The sequence below is a fragment of the Betta splendens genome, chromosome 16 (assembly GCF_900634795.4).
Source record: "Betta splendens chromosome 16, fBetSpl5.4, whole genome shotgun sequence".
NCBI classification, from domain to species: Eukaryota; Metazoa; Chordata; class Actinopteri; order Anabantiformes; family Osphronemidae; genus Betta; species Betta splendens.
The window spans coordinates 8606201-8631995 of record NC_040896.2 but is presented as its reverse complement, the minus strand read 5'-3'; the positions used below and the strand labels follow the sequence as shown (position 1 = coordinate 8631995).

Here is a 25795-nt window from a genome sequence, read left to right as displayed (position 1 = left end):
AAGAGTTTGTGCCTCCGTCCACAGACTAGACTCGTGTGATCTCACGGTCCGAACCAGCTGATTCTCACTGCGCTTCATTGCCGCTGTGCAGGTTTCAAAGTGAGGAAGCGCCAGATCAGCAACGAGCCGACGGGAGGACCCGGAAACTGCCCGCACCTGGTAGAGGCGGTGCCGTGCGACGAGCCCACTTGCTACGACTGGGAGCTGCTCAGCCTGGATCAGTGCCTCCCCGATGACGAGAGGCAGTGCGGGTCGGGCACGCAGCTGCCACAGGTCCGCTGTGTCAGCAGCAACGGTGAGAGGCCTCGCTTTGATTCCAGCCCGCGGACGCCGCGCCCGCTGCAGACTCCCGCTCGCTCCTCCCTCGTCCTCGGGGTGCGCTGCGCTCTTGGCCCAGCTCCATTTACAATGAAACGCAGGTCTAACCTTGGATGAAACATGCCTCTTTTCAAAGTCACCTCTCCACTGACCCTCCAGCTCCAGCTGCACCGCTCTACGTGAGGAGATTTCCATAACTGCGGTCCCGCTTGCTGTTCATCAGCTTTCTCTGCAGACTCCTGGCCCTCCATCCCCCCCTCGCTCTCCTCCTGTTAAGCCTCTCCTACAGTACTTTAACGCTTGCTTGAATCCACGTTGCCAGCTCTCTCACGCTGTCTCTGTCATTACGGTCTTCCCCCTCTGCACGCACAATTAAATCTTACTCCCACTAAATCAAATCAATCCTTCGTGGCCCTGGGTCTTTGACTGTCTTGTGCCCTTTACTGCTTCTAATTTTTACCGCTACTCCTTATTACTGTAGATGTTAAATATGAGGGGCGGTGGTGCAGAGATACTTCCCAGACCTCTGGTTGCCTTCAGGCTGTAGACGATAAAATAAGGTACAAGGCATTATTGATTTTATCCAGTGGTTTTATTCCTGTAAGCTGTGGATTACACGCCGCACCATGGCTATTTATGCAGCATGTAAAGTCAGAGCGTGCTGCCGTGTGAGGAATCTCTTTCTTTTCCAGATAGACTCAGTAAATTGTCATTTTATGATCCTGTGCGGTGACTTTATTTACGCGTTCCCCATCAAAGAACTCAATATTTCCTTCCAACGTCTCCCACAGAACCCAGTCCGTGCCTGGGTGCGGGCCTTCAGTGAAGTCGGCCCAGGTGCTCCACCCTTGTGTTGCAGGAGTAACAGAAACTCTGCACTGTTCCTTCTCCCCCTGACTTTGTTTGATTGATCTCCCCCACCTTCACTCCCTCATCTGATGAAAATTGATTTGTTCTGTTTGGATTTTCACTCTGCTTCTCGCCTCAGAGGTTTTTTCTCTGCAATGTCAGCTGTATATTTTCTCCCAGTGTGTCCCAGTCATAAAAGAAAAGGCCACACAGCCTGGCCCCAGACAACAGGCGAAGGTCGATACAAATGTTATTGAAACTGGCTATTGATATTCCCCGCGCTGAACGCCTGCCCACTTAGGCGGAGAGCTGTTTCCTCTGTGCACACGGAGCTCGGAGGTTCTCCTCCCATAGTGGGTGTTCTCCTCATTCATGTTTTCTCTGTGTAAAACTGTGCGGGTCTCTTGTCACTTCTTATTTTCACGCTTCCTCACTTCAGTCACGATCGGTTCACAGCATATCTGTCAGAGTGACATCTTAATGCACAGTCAGACCCGGTCTGACTTCTAAGGCGCCGGCGATTCTCCCCTGCTTGAAATTTCAATTCAGCCACTGAAGGGTTTACATTTTCCTGCATCGCTCACAGAAAAAGACATTCTGTGCTTGGTTCACGGCAGCAACATAGACGAATATGTGGGTTAATATAATCCAATGCTAGGAGGGTATTAATAAAACATGGAAGCTCTGTAAAAATGTGAGAATCCCATGTGAATTAGCTCTGTTCATGTTCAGCACCACTTTATTATGCAGATAGACCAGAGTCAAGAGTACACATCCTACAAAGGCCTCAGACTCAGCTGTCATGTCTGAATGGAAATGGATAAACTCTTCTTAAAATGTGTTCAAGGACAATTTAGGAAAATTGAAGTTTTGCCAAGTTGCTACCGGTCGTCTCCTGAATTGCCGAAGTAGGAGGTCAAGATCAAGATCATGTGCAAACCTGATCAGATGTGTTTGTGCCAAATAAGATAAAACACATCACATGATTGTTTTACGTCTAGAGGTTTGCTTCTCCTTCTTCCTGAACGTATCAGGTTATTACATTAGTAAAGGGTTGGAGAATATTCTTCTCAGCTCGTGTTAAGGAGAACAGGCGTCTTAGGAAAACAAGCGTATCTCTACGCTTTGAAATAGACTCTCTACTTGACATTGTGCCATCAATTAAGACGCACAGCTGTTCCACTTCCCAGCTGCTCCAAGTGTCTGTGCACTGAGCCCTGGTGTGAGGGAACAGCATGGCTGCTGTCATTGTCCAGCTCAAATGATCTGAAGACCTTTGGCATGTTTTATTTATATATATATATATATGTCTAAATCGTATTCATTAAGCATTTACGATATACACAAACAAACTCTTTCAAATTGTTGATAGATTAGGGATGAACTCACAGAGCAGCTTCTTACCTACAAACCCAGACGGGCGTTGAAGTGAATTATGATGAATCTAATCTTCTGAAATTGGGGTCATAGTCATTTTCTGAAAACACAGACGGTTTGTGTTAGTGCCTGGATGCTTGTGTGAAATTTAACAGCCGATGTTTTGGCCCAAAGAAAAAACAGAATCAAGACTTTTTGTCATTTACCTGCAAACACAGTAAGTGTTTTTCCCCTTGAAAACCGATATTTGCAGTTTAACCATTAAACCTTTGTTTCTTCTCATTTCATGCCTCAGACACAGTAACAGACGATGTTTACACGGCACTAATTACATGACTCTGATGGATCCTTGTTATTGTGAGCAAATGAACACACTGTGGCAACATTAAGTCGTTACGACCCTGTCAGTCCGAGGGAGAGGGTAGCGCAGAGTAACATAAAACTATATGGAGCATGTGAGGAGTGTCTTTGTTGAGTTTTTCCCATTTTTATTGCCACATGTAGCAGCTTAAATTGAACTTCAGAGCCCTGACCGACATAACAAACCAGTCAGCCCTGAAAAAGAAATAGAACCTTCAATGACACATTCATTTCACCGCAAAACAACCACCCTTCTGATATAAACAGCCAAAAGAGGAGCAGAGTCCCAGTTGTTATCAGAGTATAAGTACATTTATACCATTCTAATATCCAGCTCCGTGTACTACACGATATGTGCAGTACGTGTGTATTGAAAAGCAGCTTACGCCCGTCAAACTGTCCTTCCTCCCCGTGACACGGCTGCGAGCCTCTCATTTTCTGTCACCTTTCTCTTCAGGGGAGGAGGTGGACGTCAATCTCTGCTCGTCCGCCCCTCCGGAGCCCGTGGCCTGCGAGGTGCCTTGCTCGAGGGACTGCGTGCTCAGCGACTGGACCCCCTGGTCTACGTGTTCCCAGACGTGCTCCAGTAAAACCATCGAGGGCAAGCAGATGAGAACCCGCTCTATTCTGGCCTACAACGCCGGGGAAGGTGCGTCTCCCCATCATGTATGGAAATGTATGCAGATGAGGCCTGGATATTGGCTTAGTCATGGCCTTTCAAGTCGTCCTTCGCTGTCACTCACTGAACGTCTGGATTTCACACTTGTCTGCGTGTGCATTTGTGCTTATCTCAAGCAGTCGGCTTATCAGTCCTGGTGATTATTTCTCTTGGTCTGTCTCCGCGCCTGACACTCACTTTTTATCTGTTCCTAAGATCATTTCTCTGCATATGCTTGGTCTCTGCCATGTGTGTGTGTGTGTGTGTGTGTGTGTGTGTGTGTGTGTGTGTGTGTGTGTGTGTGTGTGTGTGTGTGTGTGTGTGTGTGTGTGTGTGTGTTTGCGTGCGTGCGCGTGTGTGTGTGTGTGTTTGCGTGCGTGCGTGCGTGTGTGTGTGTTTTTGCGTGCGTGCATGCGTGCACGCGCGTGTGTGTGTGTGCGCGCGTGTGTGTGTGTGTGTGTGTGTTTGCGTGCGTGTGTGCGTGCGCGCGCGCGTGTGTGTGTGTGTGTGTGTGTGTGTGTGTGTGTGTGTGTCTGTGGCCACACTTTTGCGTCTGTCTCCATCTGAGTGTGTGTCTTCCTCACAGTGACTGCGATGGTTGTGGCGTGGATCACGGTGATGGAGGGTAACGTCTGTAGTTCAGCTTTGCTGGTAGCAGCTTCAAACCTGTAGCTGTGTTTCTACGAATAGCAAAGTTTGGCTGTTTGCTTCAGCGACGGTGTCGTTGAGGTCGTTGACCTTGTGTGAAGTGTGTGATGTGTGTTCTGATCTGTCGTCCTGTAGTTGTAGTTCATGTTGCTTCATGTACTGCACATCTCACCTGTCGTATTAACGTATCCAACATCTGTTTCCATCAAAGGTCTTTCACGGGTGCCTAAGTTCCCAGAACTTTTCGGTAAATCTGACTTTAGACTAGACACATACATACTATACATGTAGCTGTACCTGTGGTAGCTTTAGAACGCTGGGTTGAGAAATACAAAAGGAAACTGCACTGAATGTTACTCTCACGTCTATTCAGACATTCATTCTTAGGAACAATACCTAAAAGAAGCTTTGTCTCTTTACCTCAGCGTCCTCCTGCAGAGGATTATCTGATTTGATTTTCAGCTCACAGGTTGCATATTAATGAAGGCTGAAAAATCTGTAGGAACTACTGGAAGCTTTAAGATGCCGTTAAACCTTAGATAAGGACCTGTTTAGCCTAACTGTCCACGTTCTGCCACTTCCTCCTTCTATTTGACACCAGTAACATGACATTCAACACCAGCTCCAGCTATTTGTGTGGTGCAGTCAGCAGAGAGGAAGTCGTCCTCGCTAACTGTTGGGCTGAGTTGAGTTGAGTTGGCAGCCTGCGTGTAAACGGGCGCTCTGTCAGTGTGTGGAGAACTCAGGAGCTCTGTAACGCCCCTCAATCCTCGCAGAAAAGCCTAAGTGTTGGCAATTACTCTAAACCGGTGAGGGTTCCCTCAGTTCATGGACCATGAGACTGACTGAGTGGCTGCCACCTCAGAAGACGAATGAGAAGGAGACGGGCACAAAGAGAAGCACAGGGGAGGGAGGAGGAACCGTGGAGTCTGTAGCACAGTCACATTCACCTCTTAGTCCAAAATATCCAAGATAAAATATTATGCAAACATGTAATGTAATGTACAGTAAAGCAGAAGTAGGGTAAAATAACTGATGGGAGCTTTAGTCACCATGATACTTGAGAACAGCCCTCGCTAATTTATTTTTTTATATTAACTCTGTGCTGCACATTCTATCAATACTATTAATAAAAGTCAGACTCCCAAACCATGAAACTCTGCTTATGACAAAGTGCATCCAGCTTTTAAAAAGTACATGTCCACTTCCCTCCTACGAAGCAACACAAGCCTTCGGTTCTAGAGACGCGGGGAAACGGAAAACGCTAAGTGGTAATGCTATGCGTAAAAAATCAATAGAGGAGACGCACAATACATGGAAATAGGGCAGCAGTCGGTTATAATGATGGTATTAAAATCAAAAAGGAGATGACGACTTTAGCCTCTTGAGCTCACGGCACATAAAATCGACGAGGCTCATACAAATCAATCAGCCTGAGCCTCAGTGTGTAGCCTCCAGGATACAGAGTCTCACATCTTTCTTGCAACTATAATCTGGCTCATTTACAGTTTCTTCTGTGTAACCACTCTTGTGCACGGAGGAAAGTTAAACTTATGAACCGACTCTCGCTCCAGCACCGTGTCTGTGTCCAACAGCTGCTGAAAGCTCAGCTATTACTGCGTGAAAGGTGCCGGTTGTGGGTTCACACGTGGTCCAAGCCGCGTCATTCCGTCACCACGCGTCTCTGTGTTCCAGGTGGATCCATGTGCCCAAACAGCAGCGCGCTGCAGGAGGTGCGTAACTGCAACGAGCACGCCTGCACCGTCTACCACTGGCAGACCGGCCCCTGGGGTCCGTGCACGGAGGACCCCTCCTCCTCCTCGCTCAACGCGTCCACCAGCGCCCGGGCCGGCAGCATCCAGGGCCCCTGCTCCACGGGGATGCAGACCCGCAAAGTCATCTGCGTCCGGGTCAACGTGGGACAGGTGCCTCCCAAGAAGTGAGCCATTCCCCCGTCTTTATGCTTGTTTCTGTGTGTGATTGAAAGCAGCGTCTGGTCGTGCGCCATAAAACGCAGTCAGGTTGTTTTCTGGTGAAACACTGCAGCAGCAGCTTCAGTGGCTGCTTCACCCTCCGTGGTTTATACGTGTAAACAACTGGGAATTTAGCTTCTGTTTGCTTCATTTCTTAGATTTAAAGTCCACTTGATTTCAGCAGCAGTTCTCTGTGTTTCATCACAAACCTCTTATCAGTTAATTTTTACTGATTTGGACCTTTATCCAAACAAATCGGTCAAATCCCGAGATGTGCAGAAAACAAGAAGAACCTCAGATGCCATTTGATGCTCGTCTGTTCAAGAGCTTCTTTTGTTTGAGCTGCAGGTTGATGAGCAGAAAAAAAAAACAAGGAAGATTAAAAAAAACAACAGGTCAAGGAGGTGATTAATAAACGAAAAGAGAAGTTACTGCAGCAAATGAAAGACAGCAGCTGTGGTGCAAAGTGACAGCAAGGGAGGAAAAGGGAAAGAACAAGGAGACAGTGAAATAAGCCAAGCAACAACGTGAAGTTCACTCCCAACTCATATCTTCCCCTCGCAGACCACAGATAAATAAATAATCTCTCCGGCCCTGAACGGCTAATCAACCCTGCCGTTTTGGGCGCTGGCAATTCCTCATTGATGATAATGACAGTAATTAAATGGGTGTGATACTTTAAGGCAATTTAATCATGAAGCAGATGAGAGATGAGATGTTTGTGCTTGGCTCCAAAGACCACGCTGCATGTTGAGCTTTAGCATCTACTGCTGCCTTTCTTCAACGTCTGCCACAAAGTTTGTCTCCAGTCGGGTGTCGGTTAAGCTTCACTAATTGTCTCGAGAGCAGAAGATGATGGTTTTGATGTTATTATATCATATTTAGAAGAAAAGGCCCAAAGTAGACTACTCTAGTCCTCGCTAAACAAAAGGTTCGCCTTGTGCCTGATGCCACGCTGTCTGTGGAGTTTCCATTAGACTGTAATTTAAGACCAGGAAATTCTTCTTCCGCTCGGGTTACACCTCCCAAGCGTCGTTAGCAGTGAGGAGAGGATGGGAGCATCAATTATTTAAAAGGCTGATGTGCGTTCTGTACAAGGCAAATGTGATTCATAGAGAACAGGGCATGATAAGAATGAAGATTAATGTGGAGCGCAGCGGCCAAACCCACACGCTGCACCGGCACTTACCCGACTTCAGGAGAAAGGTCGAGGTCCAGGAAGCCTTTTATCTCTGCATCATACGTAACCTGGCAGAGCAGGAGCAGGAAACAAACAAATACAGTGGCATTAACCAGAAGCCTGCAGTCAGGTCTCCTCCACAATCATTCTTTATATCAGTCCATGGCTTTAGGTCAGGTTTCTCTCAGTAGGTGGGTGGTGACCTCAGCTGAGCCAGATTTAGGTTTTGGACCTTGAAGGTCAAACACTTTAGGTTAAATATGCCACAAGTTGTTTGGCATTCTCCATCTGTTTATCAGAACTGAACTAACTACTGTACAACTACTACAAACTAACTACAAGTTTTAGCTCTGGTAGTTTTTGATGGTGACAGATCAAGCTGTGCTGAACTGCTCACATTAACTAGTCTGAATATCAGGTGGCTTGTAAATGAAGCCTGCATCAAGAACTGGACAATTAATTCATCATATATGCTATTAAACATTTTGATTGTGTCGAACCTTTACATTTGCTGTGAACGTCTCAGATGGCCATCAGATTTCTGACTTCTGACCTCTGACCTCTGACCTCAGTGACCTCTTAACCTCTGTACATAAAAGATTCAGCCTTCAATGGAAAACCATCCCACACATGAACTGGTTTGTTCAAAGACAGAACATGCAGGAAAGCAGTTCACTTCACACACTGATCAGAGCATTTCTACTCACCAGTGTCTACAGTGAAGATTAGAGTTGATCTTTAAGAAGACGTTAACTAGTAAGTGGACTGTTTTGAACCGGTGCTGCTGTTTGTGCCACTCTGGTGAGCTTGGTCTGGTAACTTCTCGTGAAGCAGCAATGCATTAACTGGGGAGAACTCGTGTATTTGTTTACCCACCTGAATTGTCCGTGGCTGTTGTTGGCAGATTTTGCACACCTGATAATTTATGTGCTGTTTTAGCTTCCAGCCAACACTAAATGTGTTTTCCTCCTGTGGCTTCCTTCAAGTTTCTGTTCAGACTTGCTCGGTTGCATTGTTGGAACTCACTAGACCAAACACACTAGTGACAATTTTCACTATTTTTGGACAAACCAAGCAGTAAAGTATGTGTCATCACAGCCTTGGACGCTATCTGCCTGAGGCAAACCAGGGAATGGCAGACACTGTGATGCTGTCAAGCAGCGATGCTTCTACTCACCTGCCTCCATGGACCTGTGGTGCTGTCCATGGTGCTGAAGAGAGTGTCCAGCTCATACACAACCTAGAATATGTGTCGGTGTCCATTGTTTCTCCCTTTTATACACACTCTGACTGCCATGAAGCTTCAAAGGTCTTGTTTGAGTTTTGAGGTAGAGTTTCTTCAGGCTATTCTTACTGGCCTGGATCCAGTAACAGGCTGTGGGCCAGCGTGTCGACCTTCACGGCACTGCTACACACAAGTTATTCAAGTGAACACAACACACACTCGCACGCACAGGGCAGAGAAGTTTAAACTTCTGTGGGGAAATGACTTTGACTTCACAACTCGAAATGACAAACGCTGCCACCAAGACGGGTCCCATTAAGTTGATTGCCAATTAGCCACATTTGTCAGCTATGAAAGAGGCCTGACAATCAACACTTTGATAAGCAAGTTTTCAAAGCAGCATGAGACAATTAACAGAGCAGGAAGAGGCCAAATCATCTGTACTCATCCTGCATGCACATTAGCTGAAGAAAAGCGAAAACAGATCAAACTTGTTGGGTGGGAGGAACAGTTTGAAAACAGGAGGACTTGCTCAAGTTAAGTTCAACAAGGATATGGAATTCCTGTATGATTTCCAGAAGGAACTGAAACCAATTACATATGCCCTCTCATAAGTTGCTTTAGTGTGAAATTCACGCGTGTGTTTCCCAGTTGAGTTGGAGTGAAAGGACAGAGGGAATTTTGCAACTTTGGAAGATATTCATCTAATGTGAACTATTTAAAAAGTAAGTTGATTTAAAATTTATATATTATATAAGATGGAAACCTGATGGAAACAGGACAAACGGTGGCATTAAAGCAAAACTGGTTTTAATACTCATAAAATCCTGTACTACAGACACAAACTTCTATTCATTACACAACTAAAAAGAACATGAAAGCAAACAAGTTGAATGAAATCAGACCATAAATATTTGTGAATTGTGAAGCTTTGCTGTAGGTAATATCCACCTCACCCGCCCTTCTGACCAGATCATAAAAAGGAGACGCTACTCTCTCGTGGGTGAGAAACTACTGCTCTGTAAATAAACTAAAAGTCCCCCGAGACAGAAATAAGTTGAGTGGAAGATAATATAATGCCTCCACTCATTCATTTGTTGAGAGCTAATGGGGTTATATTCATAATGAAAGGGGCCCCATCACCCTGTCACTTCAAGATTCTAAAGACCACAATGGCACGATTCTCTCTCCAGGATTAAAAGCAAATGTTTTATACATTCAATGCAATAGTATAAAGAGGTAACAGCTCCAGTTTTCTGGCCATCTGTTGCTTAGAGGCGATGTTTCCTGGGCTGCACTCGGGTGTGACTTGATACAGTTGTTTTTCTTCCTGAACTGCATGTCTTCATTTGGCACAATCCAACTGGCAGGTACTCTTGATCAGTTCACCCAAGGGATACCAGCGGAGGAAACAAACATGGCCGCCTGCACTCTTCATATGCAGATGTGCTCTGTCTTTTTCACAGATGGATCTGAGCTGTCTTCCTCCTGCAGCCTCAGGCAGTGAACCTCACCGAGTGCATGCCACAACACACACACACGCACGCACACACACACACGCACGCACGCACGCACACACACATGCACACACACGCACGCACACACACAGATGCACGCACGCACGCACACACACACTAGCACACTCACACACACACACACACACGCACACACACACACACACACACACGCACGCACACACACGCACGCACACACACACACGCACGCACGCACACATGCACACACACGCACGCACACACACACGCACACACACACACACACACACACGCACGCACACACACGCACGCACACACACACACGCACGCACGCACACATGCACACACACGCACGCACACACACACGCACACACACACACACACACACACACACACACACACACACACACACACACACACACACACACACACGCATATAAACACTGACTGTCAGAGTCCAATAGAAACAAGAGACACAACAGAGACAAATATGTCAGTGCCTCAGGCTTGGGCCGCTATCATCTTATCGAGAAAGCTGTTGTGGTGTGAGGCAAAAAACAACAGCTTCTGCTTATTGACTCTGACAGTCTGTGCACTGAATGGCACCAAATGTGTGTTTGTATAATCAAACTGATGCTGTGGAATTTGTGAAAAAGGGAACCGAGTGATTCATGGTTGTGATGTTCGACAGCAGCTGTATTAAAGCTAGTCAATCATCTTCCGTCCACACTTTCTAATGGAGGCTGTGTTTACTCCCCGTTTATGACTGTGATAAATGGCTGAAAGCCCTTGAGACCGAGGCCAAAGACACCACTGGAAGGGTCCTTGAAGAACTGCAACTGTTTTAAGTCAAATTAAACAAACAATGTTCCTGTTTTGTAGTCCGTAATTTTGATAATGAAATTAATTAGGTCTTATCTTTTCCCAGCAGACCTTGTTTTTTGTGTTTACGCTCTCTTAAAACTACTGACAGTTCCTCGCTTTGAGTCTCCGCTCTTCATCCTGCTCAGCCATCTGCTCATTTTTCGAAAACAGCCTCTCGCTGAACAGATTACTCAATGCTCTAATAGCAACTAGCAAAACATAAGCATTAGCTCGGCTTCTGGTCTTAATGTCGTGCTTTGGGACAGGCTCCCAGTGCCGCCGCCTTGTGTGTGTCTCCGTCTTGCTACAAGACCGTGACATTTAAAGATCATTAGGAGATTGTGACACTGACTGGAAACGGCAAGTCGGTTAAAGCCAGATGCCGTTATTGGTCGTCTTCATTCATTTTAGCGTAATTCAGCAGTGAGAAAACACACAAGTCATCAGTTTAGGCACAAAAAGAGGAAACTGTGTAATAAACAAATTGTGTGGTTCGGATTAAATGCCCCCAGCGTCCTGGTAAATAAACATTTTTCTTCAAACAAACGCTAAATGCAATGTGACAACTACGGATAAAAGAATGTAATAATGGAGACAAACATGACAACAGAAGAAATAAAGAAGGAAAACAGCAGGACAACTAAATGTATATATAATAAAAAATGCATAAATGACAATATTACTACTGGCTTTCCTCTCCCACAGACACAATCTAGCAGCCGAGCATTGTGCTGTGAGTATTGTCTGGTTTTGTGTTCCATCAATAAACATGAGCCCGTTTTTAACAAAAACTGGAAGGTAATTGAATTTTAATCATCTAAATGTGGATAATACTTATCATTAGTGGGGCTACAATATAATTACACTAAAAGGAGAACAAAGGGGAGAGTTCTCCGTGCTGCTATCAGGAAAACTATTAAAACACGAGGAGGGATGAATGAGTTCATGCTGCACTGTGCACTAGTGTTACACTGAAGGATGTTTTTAAAGATCAGCCCATTCACTGAGTCTGATTAAGACTCTCCGGGGTCTTGGGCCAATCTCAGCGCACAGCTCACCAGATTGTAACCAGGCCGACACCGACAAACACCCTCAGACTCCACGTTCACATCCATGGATAATTTAAGGTCCCCGGCTCAAAATATCCACATGTTTGTTACTTAGGGGCGAGAAAACTGGAGCATCCAGAGGAAACCACGCAGAAAGAGAGAGACAGAAGGACGACGCCAGTAATAAAGTGCTAGATTTGAAAGAAATGCACATACTACATATATTTATTGACTTTGACTTCAGTAACGGATTAAAACCAAATTCAAATTTCAAATTGCTACAGTACGTTACTCATTCTTAAGAGCCCTGCCCATGTGAAGCTCATTTACCTAGTACAGTACAGTACAGTATAGTGAAGAGAAAGAACATCAGCATTCATTTTAAAGTCATAAGGTTTATCTTAAATAGGTTGTTGACTTTATAACCAGGGAGCCATTTTCCCTATTCTCCTCCTAGAGGAAGACGACTGACGCCACAGTTTACAGTCACTCTATTATAAGTAAAGGCTCAATGGAATGCATCACTGTTCAGGGGGAGGTGCAGAGAGGATTTAGTAACAGCATCCTCACCTTATGTACTCAGAGGGTGTTTTATAGACACCCCTGAGACCTCAACCTGTCTGAGATCAAACATCGCTGCCTGCGTTTGGGAGAAGAACAATATTGCAGGAGGTTTTGTGTAAATAACAAATATTTAAGTTGGACTTTAGATGTAAAGGGTTTAATTCTACAAGTAGCCCATAAATAAACTATATTTTGCTTTGTTCTGCAGAAAGTTCCAACTGTGAGGATGAACAAAGAGCATGAAAGATATATTGGTATTTTTCCTAATAAATACATTGAGGTCATGACTCAAATTGAACATCAGCCTCGTGTTTGCTGAAATGCTTATGCAACGTGTTGCTTTACTCTGTTCTGTCTACACTTAATGTAATTAGATCCAGCAGATTTTGCTGCACTGTTTATTTTTGTCTTCACACCATGTTCTATGCCAAGTTTCCCTTGATAACGAGCTTCTTAGGAATCCAGAGTTAACACAGGTTTATTTATACACTGATAAAATCCTGGTTAGCGTCAGGATCAGGATCTACTACGGAGGCGGTTCTGCACGTCAGGGTTCAGGGCCCGGTTGCAGTAGCATCATGTCCATGTTGAAGTAGCCGCAAGCGAGGCACCTGTTCGTTTGGACACGAGCATCAGCTGGATGCAGGAAATGTAAATGTATCCTCCCTCCTGCATCCAGCAGCTGTTTTTCTGTTCTTGGGACCATTCGCTGGTACAGAGACAGCAGAGGATTTGCTGTGGCCCAGAGGGATTTAGCTCTATCTATTGGTATTAAAACTAAATCTCTTCTCGTGTCGCTGGTATATTGTTTTGCCTATGAGGTTCTCTGTTGCTTCTCTGATAACACCAGGCTAACGAGTACGAAATGCCCGGAGGACAGGGGTCGTTCTGGGCCACATTAAACCCAACCCAGGTGACTGGAGAGCCGGCCAGAGGCTGAGGAAGCGGGCGACTGCCCAGCGCTGCAGAGATCACATTACAAGATGTTTTCCAGAAGGCCTATCTCGACCTATTTGTCTTTGTCCACTGGTGTGCACAGGGGACACCAGGTGCTTAAGTGACTAAAGATTAACCATAACCCTTGTTGGAAAAACCTCAGCTTAACCCTGTATTCTGTTCCATCAAAGGGATTATCACTCACTGATAGCAGAATCCAGTTAAAACAAGGGGCTTTCTGTCCTGAGGCCGGGCGGCTACTATGCTAGCTGTAGCCTTAAGGAGCCCTGTACAGTATATCACTGTTTCCTCAGCAGAGGGGAATAAATGTAAGCCGTCCGTATGTAGATCTGCTAAACACTTCTCATGACGTCTGTATTGCTCTGTTGGGGGGATGTTCTCTGTATCTTTTGAGTACTATCAGCCAGATGGCAACTTTTATTGCCCTAGATTGTGCCTGGAATAATCACATTCTGCATTCAGGCAGATGGTTAGTGTGCCAGACCTCCACAGTGATATTTATTGAGGCTTGAACGAAAGGTTTTTATATCTAGCAGTCAACAATTCCACAATTTAAATGTCACTTGTGTCCAGTGAAAGTCGCCTCAGTGTGCGTGATGTTTTACGATTTGTGCAAACCATTCAGATAAACGTTCGTGTTGAGAGGATGCAAAAATGTCCTGAACATGTTGAGATTCAGTGAAAAGCACTTGAATATAAAAACGGGGTCTTTTATAAGCCTGATGAATCTCTAGGCCCAACACGTCGGTTAAGTGTTAATAAAACATCCATGAGCATAAATTTTGGCTGCCTCTGTGAGAAAACCTACAGTTCACAAAAAATGCATCTGTGCTTTATTTGTTCTGGTGACATCTTCGTTCCTTCATTATTTACACTTCTCCCTTTGCACAAATCCTTTTTTATCTCTGTAATTGTTGCTTCCAGAAGAAACCGGCTCCCCGCAACCTGCTTTATTGTAATTGAACGATGAAACTAGAATTTTTTACGTGTTCAGATCTTATCTGGGCATGGATGAACCATCGGCCGGCGTTCGTCTAGTGTTCATGTTGGGTCCACACAGCAGGGACTTAGCTTGTGCGTCACCGCACTTCGACGTCTCGCTGATGTGAAGCTCACAGCGTCTCTGTCTCCTGCTGCAGGTGTCCAGACGGCCCGCGTCCCAGCACCATGCGACCGTGTCAGCTGCCCTGCAAGAAGGACTGCATCGTGACCCCGTTCAGCGACTGGACTCCGTGTCCCGTTACTTGTGACACAGGTATCATCAGCACAGGATCCAGGCTCAGTGTTGGGCATCATCGTCATCTGTGAACCCTCACTGGGACTCCCTCCTGGGCTTAAATACTGGAAACACTCCGCAGACGGAGCGAGGCACATCAACCACGACATAAACACATGCGCAGCCTTGTTACACATAATTGATTTGACAGATTGGCATGTAAGACAACCTCTGGGCCCACCCCTCGTAGCCGCCGGCCCACTCGCTCGCGGTTACACGTGTCAGCGCGCACTCGCTGCTGTTGTTGTTGTTTTTTTCATACTGTGAAAGAAAAAACCCTGTTGAGACAAGGTCACCCCCGTCAGGCAGCCGCTGCCCAACCCCTCTGAGCAGCAACGAGTACATTATATTGATTTATGACCAGGAATCATTATCGTCCATATTTTGATGACCTCCTGGTATAACGGCGTGACATAAATCTCGCCGTTCTGAGCCTGCTGTGCATTTTAATGCGACGCCGTTGATATCTTCACCTTGTGCAGAGAGTTACACACCACCCACACGCAAAGGTTCAGGTCCACCCAGAGATTTGTTTTATCTTAATGAACTGTTCAAGGGCATCTGCACACATGTAAATACCAGCATTTACAGTATGTCTGCGTCACTTGACGGAGCAGTAGTCTCCGCATCCACTCCTCCAACACTGCGTCTCGCTTGTAGTCTGACACATTTCTGACTCCATATAGAGACTTTTATGTAATTCAACTGTCCGTGTCTGTTTAGCCGGAAATGCTGCAAAGAAAAAGCAATCAAGGAAACGCCTCATCATCCAGCTGCCGTCCAACGGAGGACAGGACTGTCCCGACGTGCTGGAGGAGGACAGAGACTGTGAGCTCCCAAAAGTCTGCCCAGGTTTCAGGTAAATATTCCAGCGACCTCTCTGTTTGCTGGTGTCAAGCTGATGTGTCCACCCCCCCAGTTTGAGATTAAGCATTTCCTCCTATATAATACCAGCAAATGATTCACATGCTGTTACATCTCTCCTGTTTTGGATGACATCAGCATAAATCGCTAACAAGCCAAAGGGAAACGATAGGAATGGAAAGTTTCCTGTCTTTCATAGGAAGTTATAATAATAGTTAGAAGAAGTGTTAGTCGTTGTCTGACCAACTAATTAAAATAAAGATTAATGATTACAAGGTTTTTGTTGTGACACACAGTTGTGAGGCAAGCGATAGCACATGGTCGAAGTCATGAATTCTTTTATCAGTATCGACCAGTTCACTCTTCACATGTTTGTTCAGATCATTTGCCAAAGCTTTAGTTTAATACAAATATTATCTGAATAACAATATCATAGTGTCACATTCGCTCAAAGGTTTTTAAGGTGCTCGTGGGGTAAGTTCCCCATCGCGCCGTAGAGAACTTACCACAGTTCTTCCTGGATCCAGCCTGTCTCGGTGTCTTCTCGCCACAGCGACTTGATGGGATCACGATCTGCGTGGGCCATACCATCTGTTACAGGACACCATGTTCCTCATGTTGCTATATATAGTTCTTTATGACTCAAGCTGTAGGTTTGGGGTCCCTGTCATCCACTGCAGCGCGTTATTGGGACCGATCGTTCGCCTCCCTGGCGGCGCCGCGTGATGGATACGAATCTAAACACGTCCAAAGCCCAATACGTCTGCTCACAACTGTTTATTTTGCTGACAGTTACTGTCCAGTTGTCCTTTGTTGAAGGGTTTGTCTGTAATTTGTGTGTAATGGCTTTGCTACCAACAAGAAAATATTTCCATCCTGTGCTGTAAAAGTGTGCAGCATTTGGCCGTGCTTTAATGAGGGCAAGGCCACATTTGATACTTAAACAAAGGGGTGAATATGTGTCAAATCCACACAAAAACAGCCTGGATGTTGTTGAAACAGAACCGGATTGTGATGAATTACTGGTCCAGTGAAAAAATGTAAATTTGGGCTGCATACATACAGTTACATGTTTCTCCTGTTTTTGCTGTGCTCTTTGGTTTTATCCACATGGTCAGTGCATGATGCCCGTGCGCTCATAACACCGACGCTGTCCTCATTTGTTCCAGGTGGAAGACCCACAAATGGAGGAAATGCCAGCTGGTGCCGTGGTTTCTCAGACAGGACAGCCCTGGTGCTCAGGAGACCTGTGGTCCTGGTCTTCAAACAAGAGGTTTAGAAATGGCTTGGTCTTCCGTATCCCTGTGCATCCTCACTGAACCATACCTAATCACAGTAAATTACATTTTTCCTCAGCGCTGTGCGAGCCGGGCTGCGAGGCGGCACGCGGATGTGCCAAGACTTAAGGAAAATGTCAAATTACTTGCAGCACACATCACATTTTTGGTCCTCGAACTTAACAAGAAGCAACACAAACTGACAGTGACACCCCTGAAAATGTAGACAATTGGTTATTTTATTTTTTCTAATTCTCCTGGCGTTGCAAAGCCATCGCGAGCCTCTAGAAGCATCTTTGACAGTTTGAGCTGTTTCACTGGGGGGTTCTTCCTTTCACCAATTTTAATCAGATGTCTTGTTTAAATTTGGGAGAAGGTGCTTCACCTTGCTTATAGCGAAAGGTTGAGCTCAGCCTTCTGTTCCAGGTGTCATTTAACACGTTAATACAATCACATAAATAATATTTTTGACTGAATATTAGCATCAGGAGTGTAATTCAATCAAATTAGTAAAAACCACAACAACCTAAAATGTCATTAACTGAACTAACTCAATTTTTAATCTATTTTTAAAATATGTTCAGATCCTTTAGACAAGTGTTTTTAGGGAGTTTTGCTCTTTGTGTCCTTGTCTCTTTTATAGAGAATAGATGTTCCATGTAGTCCTGAGAGGCTTTCATAAAAATCCAATTTCAGGGGGTCACGCAGAATGATCACTTTCATTATATTTCATCTCCTATAGGACGACATTATTAGTGCTTATATTTTGGTTTCGTCTCCCCTCGTTTGCATTAACACTAGGAGGGATTGCTTTATCTGTGAAAGTGCTTTATGCTCTAACATTGGGTGTATTTACTGCAGTGCTGTAGGTTCTGTGCAGCTTTCGCTGATTTAATGCCATGTGACGCGCCATGCCCAAGCCCTCCTGCCCTTGTCTTCACACCTCTAACACTTGTAAACGGCAGAAATCCTTTTGTCATTGACTTCAATCACATCAGACACTCTACATGTCTGGCTTTTTATTTCTCTGGCAGTGTTCTGTGCTGCTTACCTTGATAGAGAGGATTAATAGCAAATAAAACACTGTAATGTCAGCGTTACACCAGTGAAGGCATGATCTCTGTTTACAGTCTTGGGAACATGCACTCATAACTCTGACTCTACTTCCCAAGATAAAACCTGACCTCAGACCCCGCCACAAAGGAGGCTTTCCAAGCCAATAGCAGTGGCCACAGGGGTTCAGAAAAAATGTGCTTAGAGATTGATTCCTCTATGGAGGAACAGACCAGCACAACGTCTGCAATAGCACAAAATGAAATATTGCAGCAACACCAGTAATACCCTTTATTGAAAGAACAAAGTATGGATCTGACTGAGGCTGACGGATTTCCAAATGCACTTTATTCCAGAATAAGTCTCACCACTTCCTTTTTTCTTATTTGTTTATTTCTGTAACAAGTCCGATATCAGCGTTGTAGTTTGTCGCCACCACTGTGCTTCACCCACGCCCCCTTTTTGTTACCATCACTGCTTTTAATATTAACTCACCCCCAATCAATCTGTTGAAACACGAGTTGAGCCTCGTAACGACTTCCTACGCGTCGTAATAGAGCCTTTTTGACACCGCTTCCTCGTCTTCTTCCAGCTGTGTCCTGTCGCCAGCTGGACGGGACGCAGGCCGACATCACCGAGTGTCTGAAATCCGCCAAGGCCATGCCTCCTATCACTCAGCACTGTCAGCTCCCCTGCCAGGACGACTGCCAGCTGACCAACTGGTCCAAGTTCTCGTCCTGCACAGCTGACTGTGTGGGGGTCCGAACGAGAAAGAGGGCATTGATTGGTGAGGATACAGAGCGCTGCTATCTAAACAATGGGCTGCTGTTGTGGACTTATTTGCATTGTAGTTTAAGTGTTAGCGATGTACCAGGCGATGGAAGGGGCCAGTAATGCTGGTGGGCAAAGTGCCAACAGAAAGACAAGGTCATAAATCTATTCAGATGCTTCTTGCCAAGTAAATGCTCTAGTCAGATTAAAGCAACAGATCTGAAAACCTCCTCAGCCTTTGTTATCCATCAGTGTCCCCTGAGAGATGTCCTGTGCTTCACAGTCATGAAAGCATTTGACAAGAGTGGTGCAGTGCATTAATGCAGCCACACCAGAGGTTAGTGAGGAGGAAAAGTCACATTTAAGCTGTGAGATAGTAGATTTGAGTCTGATTGAACTCTGACCTGGTGGACGTTTATAGTCCTTTCGCTTTAGAGCAAAGAGGGTAGAGAATGTGTAATGCATTTAAAGAGATGCCCCTTTAAAGCAGAGATTTTGTAGGGTTACTAGAATCCTACAGCGTCATTTAGGAATTAGATGAGTTTGTTAGAAGAAGAAGAAACCATTAACAGTCTTTAAAACTTTAAAACAGCAGCCACGTTCATGCAGCACAGCACAGACTACATGGAAGAGAGTAATGAACGCGAATGGGGGTTGAGCCCCCATCCTACCTGAACTTCAGTAGTCACACCCTCTTGAGCCCAATGTACTGATACACGCCAACGACCTGTTCCTTTTCTCCTCAGGGAGGAGCAAGAAGAAAGACAAGTGCAAGAACACTCAAATGTACCCTCTGAGCGAGACCCAGTACTGCCCCTGCGACAAGTACAACGCCCAGCCGGTGGGAAACTGGTCCGACTGCATCCTGCCCGAAGCGGGCCGGGCGGAGAGCAGTCTGGGCATGAAGGTCCAAGGGGACATCAAGGAGTGTGGCCAGGGCTACCGCTACCAGGCCATGGTGTGCTACGACCAGGACAACAGGCTGGTGGAGACCTCGCGCTGCAACAGTCACGGTTGGTTTTAGCCTCATGCGTGTCCCGTCACTAGAGTCCATGGTTCAGGCTTTTGGTTTGGGACTTTGAGAGTTGAAGCTAAAGTGAATCTGTCCTTTTTCATCACATTTACTGCGCATTTGTAGTGAGACTGCCTTAGGCCTGGATACCATTAGCTGAAATCAATGTTATGAGTAATTGCATCATTTACCTTGGTAAAAGTACACGTTCACACTGTTTTTTATCCTCACAGTGTTCCTCTTATTAACTCGCTGCACCCAACAATAAACCGAGGCTGAGGGGTGTTAAATTGATATTTCAGTTAAGTTGTGTTGATTAAGACCTACATCATAATCTACATCATCTCCACAGCGTTTAAACAATAGAGGTCAGTAAGAAAATATGTTTTCCTGCTCAAGGTAAGAATCAATTCAAGAACAGAGGCAGCGGCGACAGTCATGTCAACATCAAAGCTCATAACTACGGGCTTTGAGACACAACATATTGTAAATCGCATTTCTTCCCTCTCCAGCCTTGACTTCACATTTGGGGTGAGAAATATACTGTAGGTCACAGGAGTGTGGCAGCTACAATAACACCTATTTGTTCTGTTAAGAATCAACTGAAGCAGAGGATGTTCCTGCACATATAGGGGCTCCTCCCTGCGAGGCCAGACACTCATGAATAGGAAGCCTTTTCCTGGCACACCGCTGTCAGAATCATTTGTTTCCTTGTTGTAAGGTCTTATCTTTGATCCAAAATACTTCAAGCAAAGAATCCGGGCTCAGAAACTCGTTGTGAAATTGCTGTGAAATAGAATGTGGGAGATGTTGAAATGAATCCACCAGTGTTGTGCATATATAAACATGGGTTTAGCCTCCTTGTGTGAGTCACAGATTTAGATATGCGTCGGTTAATCCGACTGTGGGTGTGATCGTATGGATGCTGCTGTGTGTGTTTGTCTGCTTCTGTGGATTCTCCCGCTGCATGTGAGCGCATGTGCATCAATGCATTCATGTTGGAGCACATTAAAATGTTCCTTGAGGTGCACAAACACATTCCTGAGACTCGCTGTTGCCCTGTGAATCTCTAACGTACTGTATTAGTAAATCTCTTTTATCTCCTTCCTATCATTCTGCCCTTCTTTGCTTGTTCTCGCTGCCACTCCCTCCTTTTTCTGTGTCATTCTCTCCATCGCTGCCATAATCACTTTTCATCTCAGAGAGGAGGAGACGTGGCCGTTCTACAACTCTGCGGCTGACGCAGTGCCCTCGGCTATGATGTAGATCAGGCCAAGTGTGCCGCTGTTATCCGCTCTCTATACTTTCAACATGAAAAAGGGAATCCCTGTTAAATCGGGAAATGATCACGCTGAACCTTTATGAGTGATGTTTTGAGGTATCAAATTGAGTCCCTTTGAGGTTTTAGCGGTTAACAATATGGTCTAATTAGCTTGTTTCCATGTTCAGTAAAGTCATACCTGAAGCCGAGCCACGTTTACATGTGACAATTCGACTAAAGTGACCATAATCCACCGTCTTGATATCTGCTAATACATATTTTCTTTACTCTGGAATGGGTGATGCTTTTTAGTTCTCTGTTGTCCCACAGGACACATATGCACATCGCAACTCGAGGAAATGCACAGTTAAACAACTCATAACAGAATTATATGTGGTTTCTAAAACACCATAACTACTGAGATAAAAATGATTAGATTGTAGTGAAGCAGTTTTTTACGCCAAAGGCCATGAGCCAGTCTCCTACTGCAGTACAGTATGTACTCTATGTCCTATATGTTTGACATTGCTCATATCTTATATTAATAACTGTCAGTGACCTGTGATGCCTTGACCTTTACCATGACTTAATATAACAGGATGGCTCAGGGCGTCTTATCCATGTCTTAGCCAGATGTGGTAAAGAAGGAAGGAATGAGGTCTCTGTAGGAGGAAGCTGAAGGTCAGGCTTCTTGCTGCGTACCTGTAAACAGGAGCGTTCCTACAGTGAAGAGACGTGTTGGTGCGTGGAGACATTTCAAAGCACAAGGACAAGGACTGAGCGTTTGCCTCATGTGTGGGTCCAGAACGTCCAACCTGTTAGCAGTGTGTTATCGGGGTCGGCTACTAGGATCAGTCTTGATAAGGTTAGTCATGGACATCAAAGCCTCCGTCTGGCTTTTGGTCACTCAGGGCTCCCACCTCAGCACAGAGGCTCCACAGCTATTTTCAGAGTCCCCAGGGATTAGACCGTCCCCGCTGCCTTGGAGATAATTATGGTGCACAGGGTGTAACAGGTCAGAAATCAGGCGGTGGAGGTTCTCCAAAGCTTCTTGGGCGAACCTCCCATCGAGTGGATGAAATCAGCTTCAGAAGCCAACACTGTGGTGACTCAGCCAGGCTTTGGCTGCTTGGATGGACAGAAATAAACGACATCGTGTGCAAGTAGAGTACACACATGTTTGGGAGAGTCACATTATCAACTGTGCTAAGAAGAAGTATTTTCACTCGTTTATATTTGTTTCATTTCTGTCCAAAACATTGAGGTTGAAATGTGTCACCAAAGCACTTCAGCCTCTGAAGCATTACACTGTTGTTGTTGTACAGTGAGTTGTTTACGGAACAAAACACTGACTTCGATACAGTGACAGTGAATACAGTACATTAGTGAAATAAACTGACCTGTCTCCACCGGGGCCCATCCAATTCTGAAACCAGACGAGCCTAATGCAACCACACATTTACTTTCCTACTTCTCAGAACAGCTTCTACAAAATTGAAAAATCTAGAATGTTACTGAATTGAGAAAGTTTCTGGGAAAAATGCCAAAGAGTCTAAGTTATGGACCTATAGAAAATGTTGTAAATGGTTCCCTGTGCAGGTGATTCATTCCTCTGCACTTATTTTATGTGCTACGTTTGTGGTTTTCTTCTATTCGTTGTTGTCGTTGTTGTCTCTATCGTTGCTGCATTAGGTTTTTTCCTTTGAGCTTAAACATTGTGTCCAATACAAGCGGAGGTCACAGATACATTAGCAGCACAACTGGATGAACAAAAGATCAGTTGTTGCTTGTAAAGTGTAATAATAGAGACTATGCTGACATTTTATCTAAATAGGTCACTTTGTGTTTCTTTAAATATTCTGTCAAATGAAAGGTTGTTAAATCGTCTGCAGCCCTTTAGTAAATCTGAGTGATTGTCGTGCTGCTGAACAAGTCGGGCAGTGGAAACCAGTTAACATTTGACTCGACAGTCAGCTTCCTACAGACGTGACAACTGCTTTGGGAGCTACGGCGTGAGCTTATGCCAGATCGCAGGTTGACTTCTAAAAGCAACAAGACTGATCTCACCTGGACTTGGCCCAAAATGTCCCGAGAGCCTGGCAAGACAGCTAACAAGTTTATATGAGCGGAGCTCCGAGTGAGCTGCAGACTGAGATGCTGCACCATTTGCACTGGAGGTGACTTCAAGTGACTGCGTCAGGAATTTGGACAAACCGCTTTTCTGTAGAGACCAAAGGAGGTCAAAGTGTTGGTGAAGTGATGCACCAGAACGCAGGCTGCAGTAAATGTGTGTGGATGGGATCATTATGTCACTGTGTAATTAGCTGTACACCATTACTGCCAGAACTCCAGTCCCCAGTGGATTAAGCAGACGTATTTATTTTTCTCATCATATTAGCTTTAAGGGATCTGGAGTGGACACGATCCCCCCTCTACTGTCCACTTGAGCTGAGCCGGGTTTAAGCCCAGCTCTCCATCTTGAACCACGTCCACAGTAGTGGTTTGTAAGGAAAGAGCGGCTCTGTATAAAACAGTGGTTGCTTTTCATGCCTGTGTTTTCTACAACCATGCTAAGGCTAACGCTACGGCCTAAGGCTGCGTTCCGGCCAGTGTTTGCACTACACCACAAAAGCCTCTTGTAATAATGTGTTTGGCTGGAGAAGATTTGGCGAACGCCCAGCGCTCACTTTGAACTCGCATTTGCATTAACTGGTCCATGTAACAAATGCTCTTGGCATCTCATTACGCAGCTTTTCCTCCTTTTTGTTATTGAGCTGTCTAAACCCAGACTGCAATAAATGGCCATCTTACGAGAAATAAACCGTACAGCATCACTTGTTGTTCACAGTTTGATCAATGCATCTGTCAAAAAAACAGCATTAGGTTGAGAAAATGCTGAACTGAACTTAGAACACATGGGCGCTGGGTCACTGCTTCAGCAGAGCGCTGTGCAGCGATGGACAGCTGTGACTCACCTCCGCCTGTTGCCACGACGATGCCACGGAAGACCACGCTAAGGAAGCAGGAATAAGCTGGTGTGGGAGCCCTGTAAAACTGTGGGAAGTGTGTTTACAGCAAAGCCGTCAGTCAGAGCAGCAGCACGTCTCTAACCAACGCGCACAGCAAAGCGAAAGCGTGAGATCAGACGAGGGAAGCGATAAACAGCCAGGGAGACACTCTCATGGCTCGTTCAACTCATCGATTTTCTTAATCAAAGTGGAGACTGATTCACAGGCCGGTGCTGCTACTGAGGACAACATCGCTCTTCTAGTGGACAAATAGTTTAACAATGTTATGAACGAAGTCAGAATTTCAGAGGAATAATCTTTAACCTGTGTGTGGTGAGAGCCGGAAATCAGTGTCTGAAGATGGAGAAAGATAAAACCAGCAAAGAGACGTGGGTCAAAGCGTCTGTGTTGACTCTGAGAATTGGAAGTTTGAAACTAGATTAAAAGCCGGCTTCCTGCTGAACCTCGTCTCCTCCCTCTCAGGCTACATCGAGGAGGCCTGTATCATCCCCTGTCCCTCCGACTGCAAACTCAGCGAATGGTCCAACTGGTCGCGCTGCAGCAAGTCCTGCGGCAGTGGGGTCAAAGTTCGCTCCAAATGGCTTCGAGAGAAGCCTTACAACGGTGGGCGGCCATGTCCCAAGCTGGATCACATCAACCAGGTACTGGCACTGAAGCTGAGGCTCTTCTTACTACACACAGTAGCGCACGTGTCAGCCAGACGTCAGCAGAGCAGAGCTTCCGTCTGCACAGCTCTCTCTTACTCTTTCTTTTGTTTTCTTGTTGAGCAGAGACAGCAAAAAAACCCAGATGCTATAATTAGATCTCACCCAACATGATAAATGTGTGTCTGTTGATTCCGTTAAATTTCCTTGATTTCCAGAAGACTCTTTGCATGAGTGTCAGCAGATGCCAATTACTGTTGTTTAGATCCACATTTCGCTGTGTTCACGCAGATATTGACGCTGGAAGCTTTTCTGGTTATGTTCTGTAAAATGTTGCATTAATCATAGGTTGTGCACTCCTGCATATGAACTGATGGCATGTGCTCATTAATCCATCTGTCTTCTTTTAATCCACCCATGCTCACTGGATGCTTCTGATCTTTGCTACAGGCCCAGGTAAGAGCTGCTCTCCTCAGCTATTTGCAGTGCAGTCACAGATGGTACATGTCACCGATGTTAGTGGGTCACTCTCAGATAGTACACAGTCACAATATCCTCACTGTAAGTAAACAAGGTACTGTGGCAGATTGGACTTCTCTTTCTACTGATATTTCTCGGAGGCAGAGCCGCTCTGTGGGCAGGCATAATCTCGTTGGCTGAGTTAAACCTCAGAGAGCTGAGCCAAAGAATCACTGCGTATTAGGCAAAACTTCACTGACAAAGTTGCATCGCTAAGTTGAAATATTTATGAAACTAAAGTGTGGAGCCCACTCTTTTTTATGATTAGAGCGATGGTGACTGTCTGCCGTGCTGTAAGAACATTCCAAACTAAGCTGCCGTATCCACTTGGATACAATTGTTAAAAGCTGGTCGAGCACATTGGTGACGTGACTGTGTCTTCAGGTGTACGAGGTGGTGCCGTGTCAGAGCGACTGTAACCAGTACGTGTGGGTGGCCGAGCCATGGAGCGTGTGGAAGGTCAGCAACGTGGACCTGAAGGAGAACTGCGGTGAAGGTGTCCAGACCAGAAAAGTCAGGTAATTTCCAGCCAGGATGCTGTGTTTGCAGTCAGGCCTTCAGCTAATCTGTGCAG

The 25795-nt window shown here is 45.4% G+C and overlaps 1 protein-coding gene across 1 annotated transcript in view; it reads left to right on the top strand.

Moving 5' to 3' along the window:
- LOC114843479 (thrombospondin type-1 domain-containing protein 7A) overlaps positions 1 to 25795 on the top strand; it is a 99759-nt gene that overhangs the window by 50760 nt on the left and 23204 nt on the right. Inside the window, exons 6-16 of the mRNA XM_029130063.3 lie at positions 92 to 295; positions 3362 to 3553; positions 5906 to 6149; positions 14655 to 14770; positions 15515 to 15650; positions 16825 to 16928; positions 18578 to 18772; positions 19503 to 19769; positions 24521 to 24699; positions 25153 to 25158; positions 25606 to 25739. Of these exons, the coding sequence (XP_028985896.1) occupies positions 92 to 295; positions 3362 to 3553; positions 5906 to 6149; positions 14655 to 14770; positions 15515 to 15650; positions 16825 to 16928; positions 18578 to 18772; positions 19503 to 19769; positions 24521 to 24699; positions 25153 to 25158; positions 25606 to 25739 (1777 nt within the window). The remainder of the gene's footprint in view (positions 1 to 91; positions 296 to 3361; positions 3554 to 5905; positions 6150 to 14654; positions 14771 to 15514; positions 15651 to 16824; positions 16929 to 18577; positions 18773 to 19502; positions 19770 to 24520; positions 24700 to 25152; positions 25159 to 25605; positions 25740 to 25795) is intronic.